The 26,952-nt window shown below is 44.5% G+C and overlaps 1 protein-coding gene across 2 annotated transcripts in view; it reads right to left on the bottom strand.

The window, feature by feature from the left end:
• Positions 1–26,952, bottom strand: part of PTPDC1 (protein tyrosine phosphatase domain containing 1) — a 62,393-nt gene that overhangs the window by 8,857 nt on the left and 26,584 nt on the right. The window contains exons 3-8 of one of the 2 annotated variants that reach the window (XM_056126985.1): positions 18,831–18,919; positions 10,646–10,817; positions 7,498–7,578; positions 7,151–7,269; positions 5,811–5,948; positions 445–1,679 (exon numbers count right to left, since the gene is read on the bottom strand). In XM_056126985.1, the coding sequence (XP_055982960.1) occupies positions 445–1,679; positions 5,811–5,948; positions 7,151–7,269; positions 7,498–7,578; positions 10,646–10,817; positions 18,831–18,912 (1,827 nt within the window). In that variant the 5' untranslated portion in view covers positions 18,913–18,919. Of the gene's footprint in view, positions 1–444; positions 1,680–5,810; positions 5,949–7,150; positions 7,270–7,497; positions 7,579–10,645; positions 10,818–11,261; positions 11,529–18,830; positions 18,920–26,952 lie in introns of those variants that run through there. The other variant, XM_056126984.1, reaches the window with a different exon arrangement.

Raw genomic sequence — 26,952 nt, 5'->3', positions numbered from 1 at the left:
AGCGGTCTATCCCACAGACCCAGTGGGAAAGAAGGAAGCTGCTGCTGGCATGAATTCACATTAGCCCCTGGCTAGGTCAGGCTGCCCACAAAGGACCCAGCACTAAGCACTTCTGTTCACACAGACAACTAACGGGACTTCATACGACAGTCCTGCATCTGTTGTCTCTCTGACAGTCAGCTTATATGGCAGCCCGGCAAAGTGAAGTTCAAAAGGGGCTGGAGTGATAGAACAGCAGGTAAGACATTTGCCTTGCACATGGCTGACCTGGGTTCGATCCCCAGTATCTCATACGGTTCCTCTGAGCCTCACCAGGAATGATCCCTGAGCACAGAGCCAGGAGTAAGCCCCAAGCACCGCCGGGTGTGGCCCCCAAACAAACATTATACTGACATGCCAACCAACTCCAGTGACAAATGACATATGTAAATAACATACAAATACCTGCCACATTTCGACCTTCCTCCTCACTTCCTCCTTCCCTGCAGACTCATTTAAGTTTGCTAGGGCTTTGGCCGCCAGGACTCTCCTTGCAGTGACACTCAATTCTGACTGTTCAGAAAGGTCTTTGCTGCCCTGTGGTCCAGATCCAGCCAAGACCTGTGATTTGGAACTACAGCCAGAATCCACAGGCATGGAGCGGGCCTCCCTGTCCCCTGTGTTCGAGCTAGAAGCCCGGCCTGGGGCTTCGTACAGGCCAGTGAGCTTTTGCTGGTGAGAACGGTTTGGCTCTTTTTGGAAATGTGCACAGTTGGGTGTCCCTGACTCCTCAGGGTTGAATGGACACGAAATACCCGAAGAGAAAGTTCGACTTCGCGGAACTTCCTTTTGATTACTCTTTCGATAAGAAACTGGTGACCTGTCATCTTTGAGTCCCTCCGTGCCGCCAAATTTGGCTTGATTCCAGAAAGAAAATGTGTTATGGATCAGAGTTTCCTTACACAAGTCTACGTGGGGAGTCTGGGGGGTGCAACAATGGCTTAGGGGCTTCTGCTGGCGGGAGTTAGGGTCAAGCAAGGAGTGGACAGGTGCCGTCCACGGAGTGCCCCCTTGCTCCAGAAGCCACTCAGCCCTCTTCAAATCTGAGTCACTGTAGCTGAGTCGCCTCTTCAGACAAGTCAGGGGCTGAAGGCACTCGACATTCCGCCTCTTCCAAAGAGGGTCGAACTCGTGCTCGTTGGAAAGAATCATACCCTGAGTTTCACCGTCTGCTGTCACCAGGGAAGGGGTACAGGAGTCAGACGTGTCACTACCAGGCCACAGCAGCTCCTGGTCCCGGTGCATCGTCACCATCTCAGACACCGTCTTTTCAATTTCAGCAGAGAGGCCGGGTGCTGGTGCCACTTCCTCCGTCACCACGGGCCTGTTTTCAGCTAAGTCCAGGAGCAACTTGCAAACGAGGTGGATGATTTTGGGCACATGCTTCAGAAGCCGCGCCTCGTAGCCATGAAGCAGGTGCCGCTGGCGAATGAGGTACTGTGCCAAGGTGACAGCGTGTGCTTTGGGGTCGCAGCAGGAGAAAATGTTGCGCAGGGGAATCAGAAACTGAGTAAATTCCCGGATACACAGCAGCTGTCCTCGAGTCTGTATGGAGTTGGGTCGCTTTGCTCGAACGAAGATGATTGCCTGGTCGGCAGTCATTCTTGTCGCAAAAACTAAATAACATGCTATTAAAACACCTAAACAGTGAAGAAGATTGGTAAGAGAAAAACGCACATTTTACTTACCGCATTTTTACGACTTAATATATGTAAAAGTGTTAGGAAATCACACAAATCAAGGAAAGCTTTGGGGTCACTATAGCTTCGTGACTTTATGTACCGCTGTGCATGTATTTGCTCGCCTGTATGATGATGCCCATTCCCTTCAACCTGACACTTCTGTTCTCTGTGTTCACACATGAACAGTCATGGAGGGACAAAGTACGGAGGAATGAAGTATGGAGTACTCAATATAGTATAATGAGTAAGTGTGAAGCAAGAGGCTATGATGAGTTAGTACGGGGTAAGTGAGGATGAGAAATAAGTACAGAATAAGGAGGGATGAGGAAGAAGCATAAAACGGGAGGAGCGAAGAGAAAGTGTGGAGTGAGGGAGGATAACGAGTCTGTGTGAAATATTGGGGATGGCGATGAGTAAGTGTGGAGTGTTGTGGAGAATGTAAAGGATCGAGTAAGGTGGAACGTTAAGCAATCCAGACTGAGGGAGGATGATGACTAAGTATAGAGAAAGGAAGGAAGGTGAGCAATATGGAGCGAGGTAGTAGGATGACTAAGTGCAAAGAGGGAAAGTGAGCAAGACAGAGTGAGGGAGGAGAATGAGTACGTTCAGAGTAAGGAGGGAAGGCGAGCCAATATGAACTAAAGGAGGGATGACGAGTAAGTTAAGAGTAAGGAAGAGAATAAATGTGGAATGAAGGGAAATGATGAGGAAGTGTGGAGTAAGAAGGGATGCTGATTAGAAAAAATGAAGTTATGAAATTTACATACAAGTGGTACTACATGGAAAGTATCATGTTAAGCGAAATGAGTCAGAAAGAGCGGGATAGACACAGAAAGATTGCATTCATCTGGGGAACATAAAGCAACAAAAAGGGAGACTAACACCCAGGAGTGGCTGAGATTAGTACCAGGAATTTTGCTCCATGAATGGAAGGCCAGCCACACGTCCTAGGTGAAAAGGAAGCTCAGATAGAGAAGAGAGCACCAAATGAAGGGTGTTGTGAGGACCCTCCCAGGGTGGGAGAAGCATGCTAAAAGTAGTCTATAGACCAAACATGATTGCCACTCAATGTCTCTCTTGCAAAACACAGTACCCAAAAGAAGAGAGGGAGAACAAGGGGGAATACCCCGCCACAGAGGCAGGATGGGACGGGGGGGATGGGGGGGTGGGAGGGATGCTGGGACCCATGGTGATGGATGACGGGCACTGGTGGAAGGATGGGCACTTGATCATTGTATAACTGAAACCCAAGCACAAAATTTGTAAGCCTATAACTGTACCTCATGGTGTTTCACTAATAAAAAAAAATTTAAAACAAAAAACAAACAAACAAAAAAAAAGAAGGGATACTGAGTAATCTGATGTGATAGGACATAAGTATACATGGAATTGATGGGTTTGATAATTCAGTGCAGAGTGCAATTTCTCAACTTTGCTCTGATCGTGGTCCCCTTCCGACCCTGTTTCCTTCCTGGATCCCTGCTTCATTCCACTAGTTGGTCCCCTTGTCTAGAGTCATGGCCTCTATTTATGAAATTTCCACCTGTTGTGCCCTTGGAATATCCTGCAGGACCCACGGGGGACCATATGATCTCTGACTGAGAAATGCTGTTATAAAATATGGAAAATTATGAGTATCAAGAGGAAGATGAGTAAGCATGGAGAACGGGGAGTAGTGTAGAGTAAGGAGGAGAGTAGTATAGAGTAAGTAATAGTGTGGAGTACGTGTGGAATACGGGAGTTGAGTGTGAAGTGAGGCAGAAGGATGAGTAAGGGTAAGTAGAGGGCATGATGAGCAAGAGTGGTGTACAGGAAACGGTAAAGGTAGAGTAAGAAGAGAGGATGACTGAGTGTCGAGTGTGGGGAATGATGACAGAGCATGAATAAGTGGGGATTAGAGGGGTTCTGAGTTAACAGGGAGTAACAAGGATGTAGACTGAGGCGGTACACGAGTGAGTGTGAAGCAGAATGACATCTGACTGTGAGGGGATATGATGCACTTGTGTGCAGTAAATGGAGGATGATAAAGTGTGAATTAAAGGGGGCGACCTAGTGAGTGCACAGTAAGGAGAGATGATTATTAAGTGTGGAGTGAGCGGGGAGCGAGTAAACGTGGAGTGAGGAGGGTTAGGAGTAAGTGTAGTCGTATGAGAACTCAAGGAACTCATTAGCTAGCCAATAAATTTTTACTTCTGTCAAACTCCCAGTAAAAAGGAAGCGAATCCAAAAAAAAAAAAAAAAAGGGAAGCGAATCCTGTTCTCCATTAACTAATTCTGAAGAGCACTTATGATTCCCTACTCAGCTGACTCATACCTATGCTTGGGACTTCTCACCTCAGCAATTAGCACTAGCCACTGTCAGCTCCAGCTTGCATTCTCCTTACTTGATCTTTTTGGGGGTGGAGGGAGATTATTCACATTTACAACCCATTTTCACCCCAGGATTTTATCTACACTATGCTTTTCTCCAAATCATTACATAAGTATCTTTCTCGAAACACTTAATATTAAAGAAATCAGGAGTTGGAGCCATAGTACAGTAGGTAAGGCTTGCACGTGGTGGCCAATCCAGGTTCAATCCCGAGCATCCCATATGGTCCTCTGAGCACCAGAAGTAATTCCTGAATGCAGAGCCAGGAGTAACCCCTAAGCATCACCAGATGTGACCCAAAAAGCCAAAAAAAAATCAGGTACATCAGTATAATACCATATATTCTTATAAGTTAGAATCAAATTAAAATAAGTAATAAATGAAAAGGTCAAAATCAATCAATTCTATGGGGGCTGGAGCAATAGCACAGCGGGTAGGGCATTAGCCTTGCACGCGGCCGACCTGGGTTCGATTCCCAGCATCCCATATGGTCCCCTGAGCACCGCCAGAGGTGATTTCTGAGCGCAGAGCCAGGAGTAACCCCTGTGCATCGCCAGGTGTGACCCAAAAAGAAAAAAAAATCAACCAATTCTATGTCAATTAATATTGAAGTGAAAGGCAAATCAAGCAACACCTGTGTGATTCTCCAAGTTTGAGACATTTGTTACATATGAAAATGAAAACTAAGTATTTCCTGTGATATGGGAGATAGTGTCCAACTTCTCCATCGCTAGGATGTGTCAGGCCTTTAAATACATATGAAGTATCTGCAGAGCTACTATGTGACCTCCCCAGGAAACAGTGAGATTTTTGCCTGACTCCTAAAACTATTACCTTGGGCAGAACTGAGTCCCAGACCTGAAGATGACCTCAGCCAGGTAAGAGGTCTGATGGCAGGCACCATGCAGAGAGGCCCGAGTCAAGCACTAGTGTGTGATCGGACCCAGTGACAAGAAAGACCCAACAATCCAATACAGCACTGTGCTGAAATTCTGCTGCACTTTTAAGTAAAACAACACACACACAAATCTAGGGATGTAAATTCTTCTTTATAAACACAATCTGTAGTCATGGGTTTATTTATTTGTTTGTACTCAGGACACATCCTGGCTCTGTACACTCTGGTGGGTCTCAGGGGACCAAATGCAGTGCCAGGTATGGGCCCTGGGTCAGCCACATGCAAGCCAAGTGCCTTACCTACTGTCCTGTCTTTTGGAAGAGTCATGAATTTAAATCTTGGTCTTGTTATTTGCTTGAGGTAACTAATTAATTGACATTCAAAACTCCCACTGTTTCTAAAGACTTACAAAGATAGTAGATGTAAAATGCTTTGGACAGAGTAGGTTCTATGTTTGTCATTTTGTTATTATTTTGGTCAAGAAAAATTACCCTTTTAAAAAGACATTATGTATTAAAATATGAAGTTGGTTCTTTGGGAAAAAAAAAGAAAATCAGAGTGGTCATTTAGGTCATTTAGCTAGCTATAAAGAGCTGTTTATGAAATAGGAGTTTTTAGTCCTGAGTCACTAAAACAGTCTCAAAAGCATAGTGAAATGAAGATTTCAAATGTCTTTTATTTACTTCTTCCCTTTGACTCCAAAATTCTGATAAGACTCTGAAAAAGATATTTACTCAAGAATTTAGGAAATACTAATCCTAATCTGTTTCAATATGCTATTACATAGCCAAAAAAAAAAAACCCACCTCCTAGAATTTACCTGTTCGCCCGAGTCCTGCATGACAATGGACAGCAACCTTTCCTTCTTGTAAGGCAAATGTCATAACCTTCACCATATCTAAGATGGTGGTGAGGGACGCCACGCCATAATCCTTCCACCCGAAATTGTAGAAATAAACTAGAAATGAAAAGAGAACAGTTCCCCCAAAATCATATAGTAAACATGCTTGAACACTTGAAGAAAAGAGTGAGATAATATAAAGTACAATGTGTTTCAGCACTTAGATTTCACTGACTAAAGAGACCTATTCTAATAGGCTTTTTCTGTTTCTACTAAGTTTATTATTAACATTTTTTTTAAATGAAGCACATTCTATCTTAAACTAGTTCCTGATGAAACTCAACCAGAAAAAATTATTTAAAAGTAAGATTTCAAATGAACAAAGTAAGTGTTCTGTCTTAAGATTTCTCTCCCCAGCTATGGAGAGAAATCACAGTCATGTTTAAATGCTAAAACATGTCTAAGTGACTGATAAATGGCACAAGATGACATACACAGATTTTCTAGCTAGCTAATGGGAGAAGTACAACCCAGACACAGCTTTTTAAAAACCAGCTCTAAAAATCACACGGGTTTACTGTCTAGGCTGGTAGCAATGATGTATGCAAGTGGATCCTACCCGAAAGCCCCCGTAACCAAGTAGCTGGTGGGGAGTCCCATGAGACCCAGCATCCTGCTGGGGTATGACAAGCAGCAGTGACAGCACAAGTAGGAACAGGAGCTCCTAATCACTTGCACTGTGAGATTGTGGTCAAAATTGTTCTCTCTCAAGAACCGTGGGGTCTAATGTGCAAAGCAGAAACTACTTCTTACAGGACTGCTCCGGGCACTCACGGAATGAGACAACCATCTGGGATCTGTCCGTTTTTCATTACTCAGAAATGAAACGTTACCAATATTCCTCCAGGGCCTCCACCCAAAATCCCTCTCTCAGGAAAAGAGGAAATGCCGTACTTTCAACAGCAGTGCCAAGGAAGAAAGCCAGCACTGTTTAAAGTCAAAGTTAGCGCGGCCTCGGACAACTGTGCAGTGTTATTTTCCACTCCCACTTCTAATGCCAGGAGCTGAGGAGACAGGCCAGAGCGATGGTGCAGCAGGCAGGGTGCTTGCCTTGCACGCTGGTGATCCACGTTCGATGCCCAGCACCCTCTAGGGTCCCCCACGCCAGGAGTGAACCCTGAGTGCAGAGCCAGCAGTAAGCTCTGAGCACTGCTGGCTGTGACCCAAAAACAAACAAACAAACAAACAAAACAACCGAAAAAAAAGAGCAGAACGTTTTACGCACCCCTGATTATTCATAGGGAAGGGTGAAGACTTACTGCCGGTCTCCATGAACGCCTCAGGAAGGTAGGTGAAGCCACTCTCCTGCTCCAGGGGGTTCCCACAGCTGGCATGCTCTCCAGGGCGCTGCAGGTTGATTATTGTTTTTATGCCATGGCTTAAAAGGAAAAGAAAAAAAAGTCATAATCGATGCTAGTACTTAAAAGGATTAACCTGTTTTGTTGTTGCACTAATAAACACTACGCTCAAACACTTCCTGTTCGGAATGAGTTCTTTACTGCATACTATGAAAATAAAAGCACTTTGCATTTAAAGCTAAAAACCATGGAAACGAGAACATTACTTGGCGGCTTTCTTTAAGGCAAGTAAGTGTGTGGCACTTCACCTTCGAAATTGTTCGATGATGCAGTACTTCTCCAGAAGCTCGGTGGATGGGCGGGCCATGGCCAGGATATTATCAGTCACCCTACAGAGGGAAGGAGGCACGAGTGAGTGGCAGAGGGCCTAAAAGAGTCGAGCTCCAAAGAGGGACAGAACAAGATATCAAGCCCTCTACCTTTTCCCCTGTGATTTAAGAAGAAGATAGAAGATAAGAATACTTTCATACAGCTTTTGTTATGGGTTTTATACCCTGAGTAGACACGCTTAAGAAATACTAGCTTCTCAAAATGGAAATCTCTCTCTCAAAAAAAAAAATAGAAATAGAACTACCACTCAATCCAGTGATACTACTTCTTGGTATCTACGTCCAAACACAAAAATATGAACTTGAAAGGATATATATACACACACCTATGTTTATTGCCACAGGAAAGCATTTTCATGGACTCTCAGGAAAGTATACAGGATACTACAGGGCATCCTCAACGGTGCAGAAAAGGTAATATCTGAATGGCTATCTTAAAGTCACTTTGTGAGGAGGTGCTGGGGGGAGTTCTTTGCAGGGAACGGCCTCAACTTACCTTAAAAAGTTAAAGGGGGAGGGAATACCCATGTAACAAGATTGTGTTGGGCTGAAGCAATAGCATAGCGGGTAGGGTGTTTGCCTTGTTCATGGCCTACCCAAGTTCGATTCCTCCGTCCCTCTCGGAGAGCCTGGCAAGCTACCGAGAGTATTCCACCCACACGGCAAAGCCTGGCAAGCTACCCATGATGTATTCAATATGCCAAAAGCAGTAACAACAAGTCTCACAAAGGAGACGTTACTGGTGCCCGCTCAGTAAATTGATGAACACCGTGAGGACAGTGCTACAGTGCTAAGACTGTGTCAAAAATCAATATGACATGGATTTCGAGTCTTAAACACACATGCTACTGTGTGATTTTTAAAATTTTTGCTAAAATACTCTGCATTTATTGTTATAAATATTTATGACATGGTCACAGTCCTCCCGTTGTTCATTGATTTGCTCGAGCAAGCCAGTAACGTCTCCATCGTTAGACTTGTTCCTGTGTTTGGCATATTTATATAAATTTATATACATAAATTTATATAAATATTTATAACTTATTGTTATAATTAAGTGCAGAGTATTTTAGCAAAATTTTTTTTTAAATGGGCTGGGGTACTGGAGTAATAATACAGCAGGTAGGACACTTGCCCAGGACGCAGCTGACCCAGGTTTAATCTCTGGCATCCTAATATGGTCCCCTGAGCACCGCTGGGAATAATTCCTGAGTGCAAAGTAAGGAGTATTCCCTGAGGTCAGGTATAGCCTAAACACACTTCACCCCCAAATCAATCTATCTATCTATCTATCTATCTATCTATCTATCTATCTATCTATCTATAAGGGCTGGGCTTTGGGTCAACTGGGAGTGGTTTCAAATGCTGACTGTTCTGCTTTATAGCAAATCACTTAGTTCTCTGGACCTCAATTCTTTCATCAATAAGAAGGACATTAACAATGCCTACTTCACAAGAGTTCTGTGAAGATCAAAGACAATAATTTAAGAGTGGCTAGCACAGAGCCTGGCGTGGAGTCAAATGGATGTGTATTGATAGTATGAAAGGAGAGAGGCCCAACAAACAGCATCCTGGGCTCAGCTTCCCCATCTTGAGAGCTAAAGGCCTGCTAAGAGACAGAAATGGGAGGCATGGGCCCAGGAATTAGAGAGGCATACCACAGACAATGACAAACGGAGAAAGATCCAGAAAGGACCCTTCCCTAGTGCCAATGCCTGAGATGGCCACAGGGTTCACTCTCCACAGGAACACCTCCCCCCCCCCCCCCCCCACACACACACACCACCACCAAATTGAAAGTTCTTAGAACAAAAGAGGAAAGATGTACCATAGAAGCTGCAGACGTGAAAAAGACTCAGAGGACATCATCACCAATAAATCCAAACTATTCATGTGATCTGAAGCTGATCATTAGAAACTGACTCGTGGGCATTTCCTGACACAGTAAGAAGGCTGGACACAGCCTGGAATGTGATGTGCTGGGAGGCTAGGGGGCCAGTGGGGCCTAGCTGGCATCCTCACACCAGGACCAGCGAACCCAATATGAAGAAGTATTGGCTATAAGCTGGGGGAGCAGGAGACAAGGATCCAGTTGATCACTGATAAACGAATCCTTGCTACATTACAAATAAAAAAATTCCCTCACAGAGTTCTTCAAGTGGAAAATTCCTCTAAGTGTATTTGTTTTGGTTTTATTTTGGGGCCAGACCTGGTGATATTCAGGGGTTACTCCTGACTTTGCAGTTAGGAATTACTCCTGGCAGTGCTGGGGGGACTATACTATGGGGTGTTGGGGACTGAACCCTGGTGAGCTGCATACAAGGTCAGGGCCCTACTGGCTATACTAGCTCTCTGGCTCCTCCAGGAGCATTCTGAATGTGATCGGATCACTGGGAAGTTTCAGAACCATTACTAGCGGGCAGAGCTGGCAGTTTACTGCTAATAAACAGGATGAGTTAACAGTGAAGGAACTTCACTTCCATACCAGAAATCAACCGCAGGGGCACAGAGCAGTGTGTGGGCTCCTGCCAGACCCATGGCTGGAAAACCCCTGCAGAAACAATGCAAGCTGTCGCTCAAGCCCCTTCCCTAGCAGACTAAAAGCACGCTTGAGTGAAAACGTGTTCTTTCAGCCGGAACACAAGAACAAGATTAGAGAGAGGTTTCCGCTGACCGGAGGGAAGTGGAAAACTACATGTGCACCCCAAAGTCTCAGATATTTAAGCTGAGTGCTTTCTACCATTTCTAGCCGTTTCTGCGGCTGAAGAGGCATCTACTGACCGTGGTAGGAGCCTTACCTACATTTCACCTAATTAGAACTAGGGAAACCCAAGGGGCTGGCATCTCTGTCCCTTGGATGGATGCAGAAACTGGTTCAGGGTGCCTTTATAAATAGGCTGTGCTCACACGGCCCGTCAGGTGGCGAAGTGGGAATGGGGAGGGGAGGCCGCCTGGCTCCCAAGCCTGACTCCTGCACCTCCAGTGCTGTGCCCCGGGAGTGCGGCACCCCATGCCCCTCTCCCACTTGGCTCTGGGGTCAGCCCCACATATGGGCAGGGTGGCTCACCAGGATGAGTAGAGCCCCTTAATGGCCTGTTCGTGCTCGCTCCAGCGGCTTGGGTTCTCATACTTGCAGGCTTTGCCACCGCACGCCATGGAGCAGGCCATGTGTCCGGGGATGACATGTCGCAAACGCTCTCCAACTTTCGTGTACTTGGGTGCCGGGCGTCCCGAATGTCCTGGAACAGACAGAGATGGGGAGAGTCACAATTCCACTCCCCCACCGGAACCGGAACGTGGAAAACAGCTTCTGCTTCCTCGAGGCCTGGAGGTGTCCAGTTGGTGGCCTCGGTGCATGTCCCATGGCCCCTGCCCCTCTGGGGGGGTGCATGCTCTCTCTAGTGCACAAAGCCACCATCGCTACCTGTCACGTCGGTCACAGAGAGAAAGAAACGGTTGCAGCCCATCCTTTACCAGGTCTCGTTCAAAATCTACATTTCTCGTGAACGCATGCCAAACACTCACAGTTTATCGCCCTGCTCCTGCCCACTGCGATTCTGAGCAGGAGAGGAAAATGCAGCTTGCAGAACCATCAACATTTTCAACTCACCCACTCACACGCCTTCAATCTAAGCTCAAAAGGTGTGGCGAGCTGTCAGAAGGGGGGAAAAAAAGAACTTTACTTTTTCTCTCGGGGCAAGTTGGGTTTCTCTCAACGCCTCGGACGGAGGCCACGGCCACCATCACCTGGAGGGAGGAAGACGACAGCAACTTGGCGGCGGAGCTGCCCCGGTCCTGCTGCAGCCGCATCATGGGCTCCGAGGTGGAGTGGCGGCGGCCCTGGAAGAAGGCGCTGAGGAAGGGCATGGCCGAGAGCCTCCGGGGCGCGTCCTGCATGGTGCTCGCTTGGCTCCCGGGAGGAGAGCTGCAGGCAGAGAGATGCCGGTGCCAGCCCACTCGGCGATGAAGTTACACTGAAGCTGAGCAGCAGCTGCTGATCTCAGAGCATCGGGATAGGCTGCCTCGTTTCCATGGAGACGAACAAAGAAACTACTGATTCCCACTCAGATCTGTGCAGGCACGGTCTTGTGTGAATGGCTCGCGTTTTGGACAGATTGTTCAAATATAGGGAACAATAGCATGCCTGCAAATGGATTTTACCTAAACTGAGAGCGATTCCGGTTCGCTCCTCTGACACCCTAAAGAGATCTGATGGCTCCGGGAATTACTCCTCAGATGCTCTGAGAACTGAGAAACAGTTCTGGATGGCGTGAGCTCTGCGTCACTCTTCAAAGACATGCAGATTAAAAGGGTTAAATTCCATCGTTCCAAGAATATGTTTTCTCTGGATAGTTTGAAAAACAAAACTTTCAACTCTTTTTTTGTGTTTTTTTTGTTTTTTTTTTCTTTTCTTTTGGTGAGCGCTGAGCCACACCCAGTGGTCGTAAGGGATTCTCCTGGCTTTGTGCTCAGGGGTCACTTCTAGCAGGACTCAATGGTACTGGGCACTGAACCTGGGTTAGCCTCACGCATACTAGCCTTACCCACTGTGCTATAACAGCCTGGTCCCCAACTTTCTACTCCTCTATGGGCTAGAAGAGCTAATAAGCTCACTGTAATGAAGGGGAATAATCTAGATTTTAAAAAAAACAAAAACAACAACTTTCTTGATGGAAATGCTAAAGAAATTCCAGCCATTCTTGGATGAGTCACAAAAAGATACCTATATGGCTGGCATATGAATCAGAAGATATTTCCCTTCATAGTTATACTTCAGGAAGCTGGAAACCCAATTCTTGGTTATACTTTTGTTGCACAGTCACGATGCCTCTCAAAAACAAAAAATACATAATTCCGAGCCGTTGTCGCTGACTAGGGGTAAAAAAGAAACCTTCAATAATGTTCTGGTGGAGGCACACGTAGAAAATTCCACAAGCATCACATTTTTTAAAGGAGCTAGATGAGGGGGAGGTTGCAACTTGAGGATAAAGGATATAAAGAAAACAGAAACTCTAACAACCACCTAACAACCACCAATTGTCTGCCTCCTCCCTCATTAATGTCAGGCCGCGTCCCCACCCCCGACTCCCTCTCCAAATGGTATTTCAGTTGTGCGCATACAGAAACAATCTACTTCCATAGATAAGGCTTTTTTTAAAAAAAAATTGGAGGGGGGCTTTGTTCTAACAATTAAAAATGCTTCATTCTTGTGGAGTTCAACCAGTACTTTGTATATCCTTGATATCAACCCCTTGTCGGATGTGTATTGGGCGAGGAGAATGGGCACTGGTGGAGGGATGGGTACTCGATCATTGTATAACTGAAACCCAAGCACAACAATTTGTAAGTCTACAACTGTACCTCATGGTATTTCACTAATAAAAATTTTTAAAAAATGCTTTAAACAAGCTCCTTCTGAAATGTACGGCCCTGCCCAATGCATAGATGGGGAAGGCAGAGCAGCTCAATTCAGTGACCCAAAGCACCAAACGCTGGCATTAAATATACCCTAAGGGGAAAGAGGGTGTGTGTGTGTGTGTGTGTGTGTGTGTGTGTGTGTGTGTGTGCGCATGTATACATGTGTGTGCACGTGTGTTCGGTTTTCACCTGTATGGCAAACAACCCAGAAGCATGGAGAAGCTTTCTTAGAGAGGAAGGAGAAAAGGGTACACCAAAAGAAAGCTGGCACCTGGCACCTGACTCCCAAGGTCCCAAACGCGCAGATGAAGGGGTCTGAGGGATCGGGGAAATCAACTCAATTTCCAGAGCCCAGGTTCATCCAGAGCTTGCTACTCCCCATAGAAGCTGAGCCAGAGCTCAGCCTGCTGGGACAGTGACCATCCAAAAGAGCTAAACCTGGACAGAAGACAGTGCAGGGCTGGCCGGCTGGGTGGGTGCTGCGTGGATGCTGGAGTGAAAATGGGCAGAGAGGGGGATAATCAAGCCTAAATGAACAGTAAGCATGAGGGAGGAGAAGGCCCCAGAAAAGGCAGGCACCGTTGGAGATGCAAGGGCCTCTGGGGGACAACTAACTCCAAGGCAACTTGGAAGTGACATTCTAAGGGGGCCATGTGGGAGGGGTGCCTGCAGTCTGCAGCGTGAAGGACACAGAGATGAGTTTAGTGACAGCTCTCTCACAACAAACCTGAGGAGAAGAGAACTTGCCTGGACGAAGTGACGGAAGGCACCGCTAAGGAATCACCCCCAGAAAAGTTCCTGGTAGGAAACCTTCTCTCCCTCCTGCCCTCCCTTCCTCTCACAGTTGCTGACATGACGGGGTACCAGGCTGGGTTGTGGTGCTCCCAGGAGGCCTATCCCTGGCTGTGCTGTGCTGGCCGGGGCTTCTGCTCCTGGTTCTGGTGATGGGGTACCTGCCAGGGGTCGCTGTGGTGCTCATGTAGGTGAAAGCCAGGGTCCCACGGCCCAGCTGCAATGCTGTGGGGTGGCCGGAGAAGGTGCATGGTGTGGGGAGTGCAGGCAGCTGGGTTGCTGGGCCCACTCAGTGTTCTGAGCAGCGCAGGGCCTACCTCTGCCTCGCCTGAGCCATGGAGCTGCCCCTGGGTCCAGTGCTGGGAAACCCTAAAACTGTGCCGGCCCCAAAGGAGCAGGAACCCCGGAAAGTCCAGCAGCTGAGTTGCCTCAGTCCCTGGACCTTTGGGCACTAGGGATCTGGGAGAGAGTTTAAAGGAGACCACAGCCTCTCTTTGGGGGATGACCATGGCAGGACCACCCAGTACCTGTGGCCTAGCACAAATGGGAAATCACCCTCCTGGGGGGCATTCTCCACACAGCAGAACCATCACCTCACTAGCTCATGCTTGGCAAAAATGTCCAGTTTACATTAAATCCTCCTGAGTGTGACTGGACATGGCCCCCAACAAACAGAAGAGCCAATCTGCTTTGTGGGAAAGACTTCGCAACAGGAATGGAGACCTTTTTTTTTTTTAATTAATTATTTATTTATCTATTTTGCTTTTTTTTCCCCAGTTACACCCAGCAATGCTTGAGGGCTACTCCCAGGTCTACATTTAGGAATCACTCCTGATGGTGCTCGGGGGACCATATAGGATGCCGGGGATTGAAGCCAGGTCGACCGCGTGCAAGGCAAACGCTCTACCCGCTGTGCTATCACTTTGACCCCAGGAAGCAGACCTTTAGACTTCTAAAACTCCAGATGGGCTCCTTTCAATCTCTGCACATTTGTAATAATACTGAAAATACATTTTTCCAACTTTTTCTAAGTATGAGAATATATTACCAGGGTTGGATTAGGAGCGGGGCGGGGGGGGCGCACTTGTCTTGCATGCAGCCTGAGTTTGATCCCTAGCATCCTATATGAGCGCCCCTTCCCCCCACCCTGCGTACACACGCACACACAAGACCACCAGGAGTAAGCCCTGAGCATAGCTGGATGTGGCCCCAGAATAGACAAACAAAAAAAAAACATATTGCCACACAAAGCACTGAAAATGATGGAGCCCCCACAAAACGGAACTAGTCCCTTTATGTCAATGGTGCTTCTACTGAACACTCGTCTAGAGAATCTTAGTGCAGTATTTGGAACCTGACCCAGAGATATCATAATACTTTAATTTTTCAAAGAGCGGATTTGGTTTCTGTGGTTTCTTCCAGTTCCAAAATAATGGTTTTGCTATGATTCTAATGAGACTTTTTAATCAAGCTGTTTTATATAAATCACTTTACTTCATTGGTTAAAACAAAGTTTTGGAGGCCTGATGTGATAGTGCAGCGGATAGGGTGCTTGCCTTGCACTCAGCATCACAGGTTCAATCCCGGGCATTCCATATAATTCCCTGAGCCCAGCCAGCAGTGATCCCTGGATGCAGAGCCAGGAGTAAGCCCTGAGCACTACACGATGTGGCCTCAAACCAAAATAAACTTGGGGACCAGGACGTGGCTCAGTGGGAGTGCTTTTGTCTGGGAAAGATCCTGATTTTGATGTCTGGCACCAAAGAAAAGAAAAGAGAACTTGATTATACTGTTATACATTTGGCTTAACTATGTGAGTCTACTGGGACAATTACAAATATACCTTAATTATATTAATAGAAAGATTTCCAAATATGTAATATTCCAATCTGTTTCTTTGTATGCGTAATTAAGATATTCTTTTTAAATGGTGAGTATTAAAACAGTCCTATTTTTCTGGGTCTGAATGTGGAGGTGGCTGAACTAATTCATAGAAAACTACTGTGTAAAATTCTGCATGAGTTTGGAAGGGCTGGAGCAATAGCACAGCGGTAGGGCTTTTGCCTTGCACGCAGCCAACATTGCCGACCCGAGTTCAATTCCTCCGCCCCTCTCGGAGAGCCTGGCAAGCCCGAGAGTATCTCGCCCGCACGGCAGAGCCTGGCAAGCTACCCGTGACGCGCTCGATATGCCAAACACAGTAACAAGTCTCACAATGGAGACGTTACTGGGCCCGCTCGAGCAAATCGATGAACAACGGGAGGACCGTGACCGTGATGGTGAGTTTGGAAATGCTATGCTACACCACTGGTTTATGGGATGTTCAGTTGGCATATGGAACACCTCCCCCTGTTGCTACATGGGAAAGAAGCAGCAGACTTCAGGAATTGCATAACCTAGGGAACTTAAGGACTCTTGAATTTTTGACCTACCAGGGTAATTTTTTTAAAAAGCAGTAGTAATTATCCTTTATTATATAAATTCTGAACAGTTTGACAAAAGGTTTGTTTTTATAGAGATGTTTAAACAGAAGAGATAATCCTAGAAATAACCCGCCATCTAATTATTACAGCCTTAAAGATAAAATTCCTTGAAGTTTAAAAAAAATCACTAAATTACAAAGTCTTAGACATGAACAAGTTTGTGGAAGGAAGTAGAAGGCATATGTAAAATAATTTGAAGGAATATTCTCAGCTACAAGTTCTAGCCTCTATTTTAACGGAGCCACGCAGCACAGGAAATGAGAATCCAACTCTTCGGGTGACCCTTACTCACCATTGCACAATTCTGCTCTAAAACACACACAGACTTGTGGGGTGTGCTGAGTCGCAGTCTGAAAAAATTCCTCTCATATGTATTCCAGTGGTTTCTTTTTTTGTCTAAATAATCCCTCCCCCCCCATATATACAGGGTTTTGTTTTTTAAACAGGAAATTACATGGGTGGCCGAAATGCATCCCCTGACCCCATGTCCGGCTCATTCTCAGGGCACAGACTTCAAGACCCCAAAGGCTGCTTCTAACTGTAGATAAGGGAGAATATGAATAGCAGTATTTAGGGTCTGGAACTAAACATTCTCTGCTTTACCCAGTACATACCAATTCATGGTAAGAATTAATAAATTAGGCACAGGAACAATAACAGTAGAACCTAACAATGTAATGAATATGTGAGTATGAATCTACACTCCCCTTACCCACCACACCCACCTCTCATTTAGTTTCATGGCTATAATATGACCATCTACACGCTGACAGTCCTTGCATTTATCTCTGTTTCAGACTTCTCTCCTGCACTTGGCCGTCTAATTTTAAACTGAATGTGCCATAGGTGAACTTCTGTTGTCCACTCTGATTTTGACTTCAGCTATGATGTTTTTACACGAGCCTTAACTCACGCTGCATCAACAATGGCCCACCTCCAGGATGCTATGTCTGTCTTTCTTTTCTGACTTTTCTGCTATCATAAGTCTAATTTCCTAAGTGCTGAGGACCCTATAACAATCCTCAAATGGCAGGGGCTGGAAGCGGATGGATTAAGTACATCCATATTTCAAACATAAAGTTCTGGAAGGCATTCTTGCTGCCTCTGAAAGATGCCACAGGATCAAACCCATTAACTGTTTCGAACTTCTACTCCCTGCCTCCTGCTTCCTGAGATCAGCCACGGTGATGGGTACAGCAAAGCACTTGTCCCAGGTAGGCTCTACCTGTGGGAGAATCCTCCCCTCTGTTGAAAGTAGTCACAGACAGTACTGTAGCACTGCACTGTAGCAGTGTCTTCCCGGTGTTCATCGATTTGCTCAAGTGGGCACCAGTAATGTCTCACAACAAACTGTGAGACTTGTTGTTACTGTTTTTGGCATATTGAATACATCACGGGGAGCTTGCCAGGCTTTGCTGTGCGGGCGAGATACTCTCGGTAGCTTGCCGGGCTCTCCAAGAGGGGCAGAGGAATTGAACCCAGGTCGGCCATGTCAGCTGTGTGCAAGGCAAATGCCCAACCCACTGTGCTATCGGTCCAGCCCAACAGACACAGATAGTAGAAACAGAGGAAAGATACAGGAGAAGGTCTCTCTGGAACAATAGCATATTCTCAGATGCCAAACTGGGCAATGTAAAGAGAACTACACACCAGCATGCAATGAGATTTAGGACTCCTTGAGTCTCCCAGAATTGGAAATTCGATGGCTTTCCCAGTTCTGAGTGTTCTCTGCTATGATTTGCCCAGGTAATGTCCTGTCCCAACCCCTTTGGCTCTCCTCTGCATTTAGAATCCAGGTGTTAGGCCTTTGGCTGTTGTCCCATTAGTTTTCTGTTATCTTAATCTTTTTGTTTTTGTTTTCCTTTTTTTCAGGACTTCATTACACCCTATTTTCCAGCTTAGTTTTCAGCGCCAAGCAGCTTCATCCCTCTCAATGCACTTTTAAGTTAAACTACTACATTCCTTAGCTCTGTATTTCGGTTTGGGCCTTGTGCATTGTTCCATATTCACTGACGGGAAGACTAAATATTGTTTAAATAGCCAAAATTATCTAAAGCAATTTACAGATTTGGTGCAATCCCTAACAAAATCCTGATGGTGCTCTTTAAGAAAGCAGAATAAACAATTCTAAAATTTGTATGGAACCACAAGAGAACCTGAGTAGCCCAAGTAATTCTGAGAAAAAAGAGGCAAAACAAAAATATTTCACTCTCTGACTTCACACTATGGTGTAAAGTGCTAATAATTAAAGCAGTACAGTTTGGGATTTAAAAAAAAGAAGAAAAAAAAAACAGGCTCCCCAGATTAATGAAATTGAATTGAGTCCAGAAATAAACACACACATATGTGGATGGTTAATTTACAACAAAGGAGCCAAGATCAATCAGAGTTTTGAAAAGGAATTTTGGAAGAGCAAAACAGCAAGGCAGAAAAATGAAACACTATAAGTAATACCTAAAATGGGCTCCTACTATGAACAGACTTTTTTTTAATGGCAGTTCACAGTTTTATTAAATTTCAGTTTACAGAGAGGCAAGAAGCATATAAAAGTAATATTACCTTCCATGTTTGCGGCATACCCACTGCTATTCACCATGGTAGAAAATGGTTGTTCATTCTGAGGTAAGACTCCTGCAGCCATGGTTAGTCTAATGGAAATAAAAGAAATCATTTCTTGAAAACATGCCTCTGGGATATTCCTGACCCATCACCAATAAAGCACAGACCTGTTGTTTGAGATGGTGAGATGTGGCTACTCACACAGCTCAAGTGCCTATTCACTCATCTCCAGTATGTACAATTTCAAGTGCAGTTTTAAGGTGCGAGAGGTACAAACTATAGGATTTTGAGGATTTTAAGATTTTAATAATATTAAAGAAAGTGAAATATCTCACTAATAAAACTGTATCTCTATATTGAAATATTTACAACATCTTGGGTCAAATACACTAATGGAAATATGTTTGAGCCTTTTCTCTCTTAGTTTTGTTATCAGGAAAGCTAAAATTGGACATGTGGCTCATGTGATCCAGAGCAATGCTGTGCTTGATGGTAAGAACAGAGAGAAAAATAAGATCTACTCTCCCTCCCGCATTGGTCTGCCAGGAAGATAAAACGTGGTTTTTGGCACATGCTACTATGTGCCAAGTGTCCAAGACAAGCCTGGACAGCAGGAGAGCAGGCATAAGACCTCAAAGAGGAATCTGTGCTTGAACAGGGTTCAAGAAGGAGAGTTAAACAGGTTTTTGCTGCTGTTGCTGTTTCACTGACTTTCCAATTTTTCTGTTCTGCTTTTCTCATTTCAAGATGTGAACACTTACTTCTACCTGCTGTAGAGCCAAATGACCAAAAACCTAATTTAGTAATAAGAAGCCTGTATAGTAATTAACAGATCATGAACATTAGCTATAACCCATATTAGTAAGAACTCCAGGTAATTTACGAACAACATAAATGCCTGTCCACATGATATATATGCATATACACTTAACTATGATCAACAGTTGGCTTCTAATTAAGGGCCCTGTATGATCCATAGATGTTTCAGTGACAGATCGACCTTTGTTCCTTGGAAGTATGGATGATTTTTCCCAGCTTGTAGTTTTCATCCTTCCACAAAGGCCGGATTTGTATCTAAACTCTTTAAGTGTACTGAATTGTCCTTCTGTTTCAATAAAACAGAATGCATTTTTTGGGTGCATCTCAAAAACAGAGAGTGATGTAATACTCAAACATTTTCTAACTAAGAATTTTAATATTTCTCCTTGGAAAATTATGTTTATTGTTTGAGCATCAACACTTGTGGACTCAAACACTAATTTTTATTAACTTATGAAACAGTTATGCAGTTTCTGAAAAGGTTCTAAAAATAATTTCCCCCAATAAATAGTGGTAATTAACTTCAGCCCTAATTAAATATAAATTAAGTAAATTTTTATTTATTTTATGGGGGGGTTCTCCCAAGCAGTGCTCAGGAGCCTGAGAGACCTTTCCTGGCAATTTCAGTTAACCAGGCCTAAAGATGTGGTGCCACTTGAGCTGTGCCAGCAATGCTCAGGGGACCAGGAGGTATCAGGAACTGGGACTGGCGGATTTTGAGGCAAGCACCTCAACCTTGTATTCTTGCTTCGACTCTGCTAACTTCTCGCATCAAGTTTTATGCATTCAAAAGTTATAAAATACAAAATACTACTTGGTGAAACTGTGTCTCTTTAAAAGAAACACAGGAATGAAAACATCGGGCAGACCCAAATGTAATTAAGGAGAATGCACACTGTCATATCAATATCACAAATCTGGTGCAATATTCATGCAAATTTTAGAATATGCGTCACATTTCAAATGAATAGCACACAAGGATATGAAAGTCAAAGAACTAAAAGAGTAAACCAGGCCAGCAAATTCATCAGCAAACAGTTCAAAAGGATGCCCATTAAGATTAGATTTTAGTGGCTGGAGCGATAGTACAGCGGGTAGGGCATTTGCCTTGCACGAGGTCGACCTGGGTTTGATTCCCAGCATCCCATATGGTCCCCCCAAGCACCACCAGGAGTAATTCCTGAGTGCAGAGCCAGGAGTAGCCCCTGTGAAGCACTGGGTGTGACCCAAAAAGCAACAAAAAATAAAAAAGATTAGATTTTAGACAATATTTTTGCCATATTACTTTTTTTTCTTTTTGGGTCACACCTGCGACGCACAGGGGTTAATCCTTGCTCTGCACTCAGGAATTACTCCTGGCGGTACTTGGGGGACCATATGGAATGTTGGGAATTGAACCAAGGTTGGCTGTGTGTAAGGCAAACGCTCTACCTGCTATGCTATCATTCCAGGGGTGCCATATTACTTTTAATAAATTTGAATTGATTTCACTTTTGAGCAGGGCAGGCTGGCCACACCTGATTGGGGCTGACTACTGGCTCTGTGCTCAGAGATCATTCCTGGTGGGGCTCGAGGGACCATATTATTGAATGCTGAGAGGATCAAACCAGGACCAGCACTATAAGCAAGGCAGTGCCTTAACCCCTGTACTATTGTTCCAGCCTCTGAACCATTTTGTTAAAAGGAATTTTGACAAGAAAGACAATGATCAGGGCAGGAGTGATAGCACAGCAGGTAGGGCATTTGCCTTCCACGCCACAGACCCAGGTTTGATCCCTGGCATCCCATATGGTTCCCAGAGTACCATCAGGAGTGATTCCTGAGTGCAGAACCAGAAATAACCCCCTGAGCATCACAGAGTGTGGCTCAAAAAATTGAAAAAGGAAGAGAGAAAGAGAGAGAGAGAGAGAGAAAGAAAGAAAGGAGGGAGGGAGGGAGGGAAGGAAGGAAGGAAGGAAGGAAGGAAGGAAGGAAGGAAGGAAGGAAGGAAGGAAGGAAGGACAAACAATGCTCAACATTTTAGAACCAAGGACTTTCAAAGCCTGTCCTAGGTGACAGTCCAGCACTGTGACATACTGAGACCAATAAGGGGACTTCCTCTGTGATGCCTCCTGCCCCTACTGTTCACATGAAATTAAAAATGGCTGCTCCACTAGGTTCCCTTTGGTGGGGGTCCCTGGAGAAAAATGCACCATTTGTGCATCTCTGAGTCTCTAGAACTGGGAGAGTTTAGTGCACGAGATACTTTCATGTGTTTACCTGAAAAATGGGTGTGTCAGATCATGTTTCCTGGAGCTTGCCCCATCCTATTTAATTACCTCCATATCCCCAATACCTACAGCCTACTGGAAACAGTTATATAAAGTCAGTGTAACTTTCGGTGACAAAGAATACATGAATCGTTGTGAATTCCCAACCCACCTGAGCATGCTCTCCACAAACGTCTGCTAGAAGGGAACACTGGCATGACAATGGCTAGAACGTGGCCTTCCCTTTTGACACCAAACAGAATTACACACTTCCTTCCATGTTCCTAAAACCGATGGTCCCCTCCACCAGATTCCATAGCCCATTCCCAAGCCTGATGCCTCTTAGGCCTCCACTCTCTAGTTATTCCCATCGATTATTTTGTTTGTTTTGTTTGGGGACCACACCTACCAAGGCTTAGAGGTTACTCCTGGCTCTCACTCAGGAATTACTCATGATAGGCTTAAGGGATTATATGGGATGCTGGGGATCGCACCCACATCGGCTTCATACAAGGCAAACACCCTCCCCTCTGTGCTATCTCCAGCCCCATTCCCATCAACTGTTCAGAACTGAAGTTTATCATCTGTTGTGAGACAAAAAGGGCTAATATCTAAGATACAGAAAGCCAACAACAAAAACACCAATAACCCCATCAAAAAATAAAAAAACAAATCAGGGAGAGAAGAACAGACACATCCTCAGAGAAAGAACAACGGTGAACAGGCACATGAAAAAGTGTTTTACCATCACGAATGGTCAGGCAAGTACAGATCGAAACAATGAGGCATCATCTCACACCAGCCAGAATGGCCTACATCAAAAATGCCACAAAGAATAAGTGCTGGTGAGGATGCAGTAAAAGCAAAGCCTTTATTCAGTGTTTGTGAGATGAGACTGTTGCCTTGTCCAGCCTTTTTGGAAAATAGTTTGGAGACTTCTCAAAACATTAAAGAAGCTTTCGTGAGAACCCTCAATTCTACTCCCAGGCATCTACCCCAATAATAGAAAAACATTAATCTACAAGGTCATATCCACACCTATTTTCATCACAGTATTACCTACAATGGCCAAGACTGGCATCAACCAAAGTGTCTAGTAACAAATGAGCAGATAAAGAAACACAGTGGAATACTACTAGGTTATGAAAAAGATAAAATCAGGCAGTATGTGCAACATGAACAAACTTGAGGATGATTTGCTCACTGAAGGAAGTCAGAAGGAAAAAAGATGACCTTGTTTATGTGAAAAATATAAAGAAACAAGAGATTAGACACTCCTCAATGAAAACCAACCTTGAAATATCTCCAGATGTGGTGAAACCATCAACAATCAGAAAAGAAGGTTCCCTTGTCTCGGCAGTATACACATCTTAGCACTACATCAGTGCTTCTAACAGTCTTTAGACAGTAGTATATACATCAACAAAGGGGTAAAAAAGGATTACAAATGATAAGCAGTTAACATTTTGAAGTTAAAAGATAGACAATCGGGAACCTGAGAGAAGACAGTGGGGCACTTGCCTTGTACACCACCGACCTGGGCTTGATTACCAGCACTCCATATGGTCGACCAAGTCCTGCCAGGAGTGATACCTGAGCTTCACCGTTGTGACTTAGAAAACGACAAGGACAAAAAATTCAGTACCATTCCTATGTCCCAACCATGTATTAATCCCAGCAGTAAACCATGTATACACTAGCTTTAGTTCTTCTGGGGCTGGGGTTGGTGGGTCACTATACTTCTACCTTTGGTTACTATTTTATTGTCTTTAAACTATATAAGCAAATTCATGATATAAACAATAAGAAAATTAGCTTGACAAAATATCTACTCCACACACATGTATAATCTGTACAAACAACCTTAAAAAATTAATAACCAACTTACGTGCTCAGACCCTTATAAAATCACTATAATGTTGTATCATCAAATCTGTGTTGCTCAGAGTAAAGTGTTCCAGGCATCAGTGTCAAATAACTGTCTTTTGTTTGATTCATCAGTAACTTAAAATAAATACACATCTGATTTGCTCCAAGCTTGGGCCATGCATTCATTATACAAATCCCCCTGATTTAGGGGTTTTTATTTTTAGTTTTGGGGGCACACCTGCTGGAGGTCAGGGCTTACTCTTAATCTCTGTGCTCAGAGATCACTCCTGGCAGTGATGGGGACCAAACCAGGGCTGGCTGTATTCAGACAAGCACCTTAACCCTTATACTATCTCTCTGGCACCTTCCCTAGTTTTTATAATTGCCTTTTTTCCTTTCCTTTTTTTTGGGGGGAGGGGTCCACACCTGGCAATGCTCAGGGCTTACTCTGGAATTATGACCAGCAGGGCTCAGGGAACCATATGGAGTGCTGGGGATCAAACCTAGGTCATCCACGAGCAAGGCAAGCACCATATCTGCTATACCATTACTCCAATCATCCCTCATTCTTTTCTTCTTCTTTTTTTTTTTTTTTTGCTTCTGGACTGCACCTGGTAGTGCTTGGGATCACTTTAGATTGCTGCTCTGGGGTCACTCCTGGCTGTGCCCTGGAGCAGGTGAGGCTGGGGGTCGAAACCATGCCTTCCAGGCACACTCTAAGCTCCAGCCCCTTGTGCTACTTCCCTGGACCAATTACCTTTCTCTGGCTGATAGAAGAAACATCAATCTTCATCGTATCACTAAGGTCCTTCAGGATCTTATTGGCACTAATCAGAAGGAGGAGGGAAAGCAGAGGGTGGGAGCACTTGCTCTCCATGCTTTGATTTGACTGAGATTTGAGAGTACTGAGATTTGACTTCGTGTCCAGAGCCATTGTTACTTAGATTCAACTTCGTGCTCATTTATTACAAATATTTCTTTAATAGGGGAATTAAGAGAAAGCAAATTTTCTAGATCATTTCTTTCTGATCGGGCGTATTCGATATGCCAAACACAGTAACAACAAAGTCTCCAATGGAGACGTTACTGGGCCCGCTCGAGCAAATCGAGGATCAACGGGAGGGCCTTTACTTTACTTACTTTATTTCTTTCTGAAAATCCTTTTTTCAAACTTACTTTTAAAAACAGAAACACCTTGAGATATATAGGTGTAAGTTGCTCATGATTGAGTTTCAGTCATAAAATGTTCACCCATCTCTTCATCAGTATATACGTCCCACCACGTCCCACCACTAGAGTCCCTTTTCCTTCCTGTCACCCCTCACTCCAGCCTGGCAGACACTCTCTCTCTCTCTCTCTCTCTCTCTCTCTCTCTCTCTCTCTCTCTCTCTCTCTCTTCCCTTCCTCCCTTTCCCTCCCCCCCCCCAAGTTGAATTGTGCTCTAGCAGATAGTGCTGATGAAGAAATATGATACCACACAGTGACTTGTCTGGAAAATCTTTATATTTGTGGCTCTGAAATTTTCCAAGGCTGTGTTCAGAGCAGGCCCTTCTCATTTCTCTTGATTAGTTCCTGGTGGACCCTTAAAATATGCAGATTAAGATCTCCTTCCGCAGCAAAAATACAGTGTTTTATATCTGATGTTTTACTTTCTCACAATCCACGCCATTCCCATAGAATTCTACAGAACTTCTCAAAGCATGGTTTTACATACTGTCCTGATTTGCATTTCCTCGGGTAGGAAACTGAGTCTGAAATCCTTCCTCTCTAGAGATGGGTCTGGGGCAGGGTTCTTGCCTACGTGTACTTAGAGCCAATCGACTGTGCTTTAAACAGCATCGATGCTTTTAATGTGAATCTGAATACACAATTCAAAGGCAATTCTTCTCCCCTAATTTATTAACACCAGGCATTCGGAATCCTTGAGAGTCATGCCATTTTTGTCTGACTTTGCATTTGATAGCTGCTACAAAACCTTTCTAACCCAGTGGTGAGAGCAGGGATTATTTCCAGTCCTCGGAGAGTCTTAGACCCTCCGTCATGTGTCCTTTCCTAGTCTGCTCAGGTGAGAAGGGGGGTCAACACCCAGGCTGGTGAAGACTTGAGGGCCCAAATAACCCCCTGCGACTCCAACCAGGATGGAAAGCTAGGTGCTGGCCCCTCCTTTCCAGTTCTGCCGAGGCTCTCTGTGCCCTTCCGAGAGGGCTCCCTCCTGCTACCGGAAAAGTGGCCAGTGCCACCTTGGACTCCACAATTCCCATTTCTCTCAAGAGACCTGGTTCCAAGTTGTCTGCTTTCCATTTCCAAAAATGCTTTTTCTTTTCTTTTCTTTCATTTTTTCCTTCTGATTTTTCAGTTAAGGCAGAAATGTCATTCTGATCTTTATTGTTTTGTTCTAGTTAGAAGCAGAAATCCCTGCTGGTCCTTATCAAGTCACTGAAATCCAAAGGAGCTCTGAAATAGTGCTTGATGTACATCGACTCTGTATAAAAACCAACTCATTCTCCAGCTGGGTGTCATTGCGATCAGTTAAAAACAGCTCAATGGTATTAAAAACAAGGCAAGAGGTTCAAAATGGAGTCAATTATGCTAACCCAGACCACCAAGCAGGTTTGGTCTCTTTCAGAACTGAAAACAACAGTAGATCAGGAATCACCTGATCGGTACTAGAGAGGTCATTTTCTGAATGAAGCTCTATAATTCCTTAAAGGAGACACAAACTACAAATGGATTTATCACAAAGAATGTGTTCTACTAGTTTAACTTACTTGTCCTGTTCCCTTCTGACTATGTCTTTCATTTAGTACAGCTCCTCCTATTCAGGAGATACAAATGCAGCCAGATTAATGAATTATTGAATCAAGTCAATAAGAACTTTAAAATGGACTCAGTTGAATATTGTCTTCTATTCGGTTGGAGTCCTGCGCAAATCTTGACTCTGCATTCTAGCCATGGAAATCATTTTGAGCTTTGATTTCTTCTTCTGCAAAAGGAAGATTATTATGTCTACTTTCTCAGTCTGTGAAGATGAATATTCTGTATGTTTCTTGCAAAGCAACCAATGTATAAGAGTTTGACAAATACTTATTATTTTAATTTGCAAACCAACTTGGGAAAAAGAAGATGGGAGGCATCACCTTCCCCAACTTCAAACTATATTACAAAGCAGTAGTAATTAAAACAAC

This window comes from Sorex fumeus, unplaced genomic scaffold (assembly GCF_029834395.1).
Source record: "Sorex fumeus unplaced genomic scaffold, SorFum_2.1 ptg000063l, whole genome shotgun sequence".
NCBI lineage: Eukaryota > Metazoa > Chordata > Mammalia > Eulipotyphla > Soricidae > Sorex > Sorex fumeus.
This window is presented reverse-complemented; position numbering and strand designations above follow the sequence as displayed.